The following is a 2322-nucleotide window of genomic DNA, read 5'->3' on the forward strand; positions in this document are numbered from 1 at the left end:
AAAAGGAGCTTCCATAGACACTAAAGTCATCCATGAAAACTTCCATTATGACCTCAATCAGGTCAGTAAAAATAGACATCATGCAACGTTGAAAGGTCACAGGAGCAGTGCACAAGCCGAATGGCATTCTCCTGTAGGCAAACGTGCCATATGGGCATGTGAACGTCGTCTTCTCCTGATCATCTGGGTGGATAGGGATCTGAAAGAAACCTGAGTAACCATCTAAAAAGCAATAGTATGGGTGGTTAGCCAATCGTTCAAGAATCTGATCAATGAAAGGTAGTGGAAAGTGATCTTTGCGATTCGCATCATTCAATATGCGAAAATCAATGCACATGCGATGTCCAGTTACTGTTCGAGTAGGGATCAATTCATTCTTCTCATTTGTTATGACAGTTATTCCACCTTTCTTAGGAACTACATGAACAGGGCTAACCCAGTTACTATCAGAGATGGCATAGATCACACCAGCCTCTAGAAGTTTCATTATCTCTTTCTTTATAACATCTTTAAGATTTGGATTTAACCTCCTCTGATGTTCTGTAAAAGTCATCGATTCATCTTCTAGATGTATTCTATGCATGCAAAGATCAGGTGAAATGCCGTGAATGTCAGCTAGAGAATAACCTAATGCCTTACGGTACTTTCTTAGCACACACAAAAGTTTAGTTGTTTCCACATTGTTCAGTTCAGAGTTCGCAATAACAAGATAAGTGGAATTTGGCCCTAAGAACGCGTACCTGAGCCCCGTAGAGAGTGATTTAAGCTCGATCTTTGGAGCTTTCAGTTCGCTCCATGGATCATCGAGTTGCATGTTCGGCTTAGTAGCGCCTTTCGAAGCAACTGCTCCAGTGGCATCCCTCTGATTGCTCTCGTCTTTCTCCCCCAGACTTAGATAGGCGAAGAGCCTTTACATGCTTTTGGCAGAGTCAAGCATATTGTCGTAGCCATCCGCGTCCACGCTCATGACGTTATGCTCTGTCTTAGAACAGATCAGGATTAGCTCGAGTGGATCGTCGGTCAGGATTTCCTCAATCATTCCTTCTTGAGGGATAAGCGCCTGATCTTTATCCTCAACGGTGTAGGTCTGCGCATCTAGCACCGGTTTCTTCAGCAATTGGTTCATTTCGAACTTCATCGCAATGTCTCCTAGGTGAAGATCAATCCTTCCTTGTCGAACATTGATGATCACACCAGCTATGCACAAGAAAGGACGACCTAGGATGAGTGGATCTCTCGGTTCTTCTTCAACCTCCAGAACCACAAAATATGTCGGAACAAACGTGTTACCCAATCGGACATGAAGGTCTTCCAGAATACCCACCGGTGACTTGACTGATCTATCGGCGAACACCAGGGAAATTCTTGTCGGCTTGAAGTCTGTGAAGCCCAGTCGTTTTTCCACGGAGTAAGGCATGAGATTGACGCTGGAACCCAGATCACATAGAGAACAGGCGAATACGGTTCTCCCAATTTGTATGGAGAGAACAAACTTGCCTGGATTATCCAATTTCTTAATCGGCTTGTTCTGAAGTACCGCAGTGCACTCTTTTGAAACCATCAATAGTTCACTGTCTCCAGTTACCTTGCCAGAGATCAACTCTTTCATCAAGCTGCGCATAGAAGGTGTTAGGGGATTTTTGTGTAGGCTCTTTGTGAGTACTACGGAACGATGGATAGGCTGGTAAACCGGGTGTGTTTGTATATATTTCGTAGGGGTTTTAAAGAATAATGGAAAGATAGGCTTGAAGAGACTTTTATTAGATAGAACAAGCAAGATTACAAGGTATTGAGTAAGAACCCTAATTCTAGCCGTTTAGTCTTAGTCTCTAAGCCTTGGAGAGGTCGATCCCTTGCTTTAGGGTTTTATTCTCAGCAGGCTCCCCTTAGGCAGGACCTCATTCCATTGGTCTTGCTAGCCTGGGTTCCACTCAAGCCGGAACTCATTCTGAACCCAGGTGAGGATCGGTTCCATCGTGTTTGACCAGGGTCTAGTAGTAGTTTCTCTTATCTTCGGGAGATGATGAGGCTGGAGCTCTGAAATTAGAACCACGCGCGGGCTGGAGAGACGGAGATATCAAGGGACCTTTCCTACTTTTGGAAGATTCCTTCCTTTAATACCAGATATTCGACTGATTTTCTTCCCTTTACGTAAAGGAAATAATTTTGAATTTCGAATTTCGTGGTCCGAGATCTGCTGAGATGTACGACTTCCTTGGGAATAGTTCCAACGGCTTCCCTTCTTCCCGTATATATTCCTTCGCCTTCTCTTCCCTATTCCTGCGCTCCTTGCTTTCCCATATCTTCTACTCAGGTACTTTT

The 2322-nt window shown here is 44.1% G+C and overlaps 1 protein-coding gene across 1 annotated transcript; it reads right to left on the reverse strand.

Annotated features, from left to right (window-relative positions):
- Positions 1-910: 910 nt before the first annotated feature.
- On the reverse strand, positions 911-1621 carry LOC106338335. The gene has a single exon (XM_013777340.1). It carries the CDS (start codon positions 1619-1621, stop codon positions 911-913), a length of 711 nt encoding a protein of 236 aa, XP_013632794.1.
- Between the last annotated feature and the right edge of the window lie 701 nt (positions 1622-2322).

This window comes from Brassica oleracea, chromosome C4, assembly GCF_000695525.1.
Source record: "Brassica oleracea var. oleracea cultivar TO1000 chromosome C4, BOL, whole genome shotgun sequence".
Lineage (NCBI taxonomy): Eukaryota > Viridiplantae > Streptophyta > Magnoliopsida > Brassicales > Brassicaceae > Brassica > Brassica oleracea.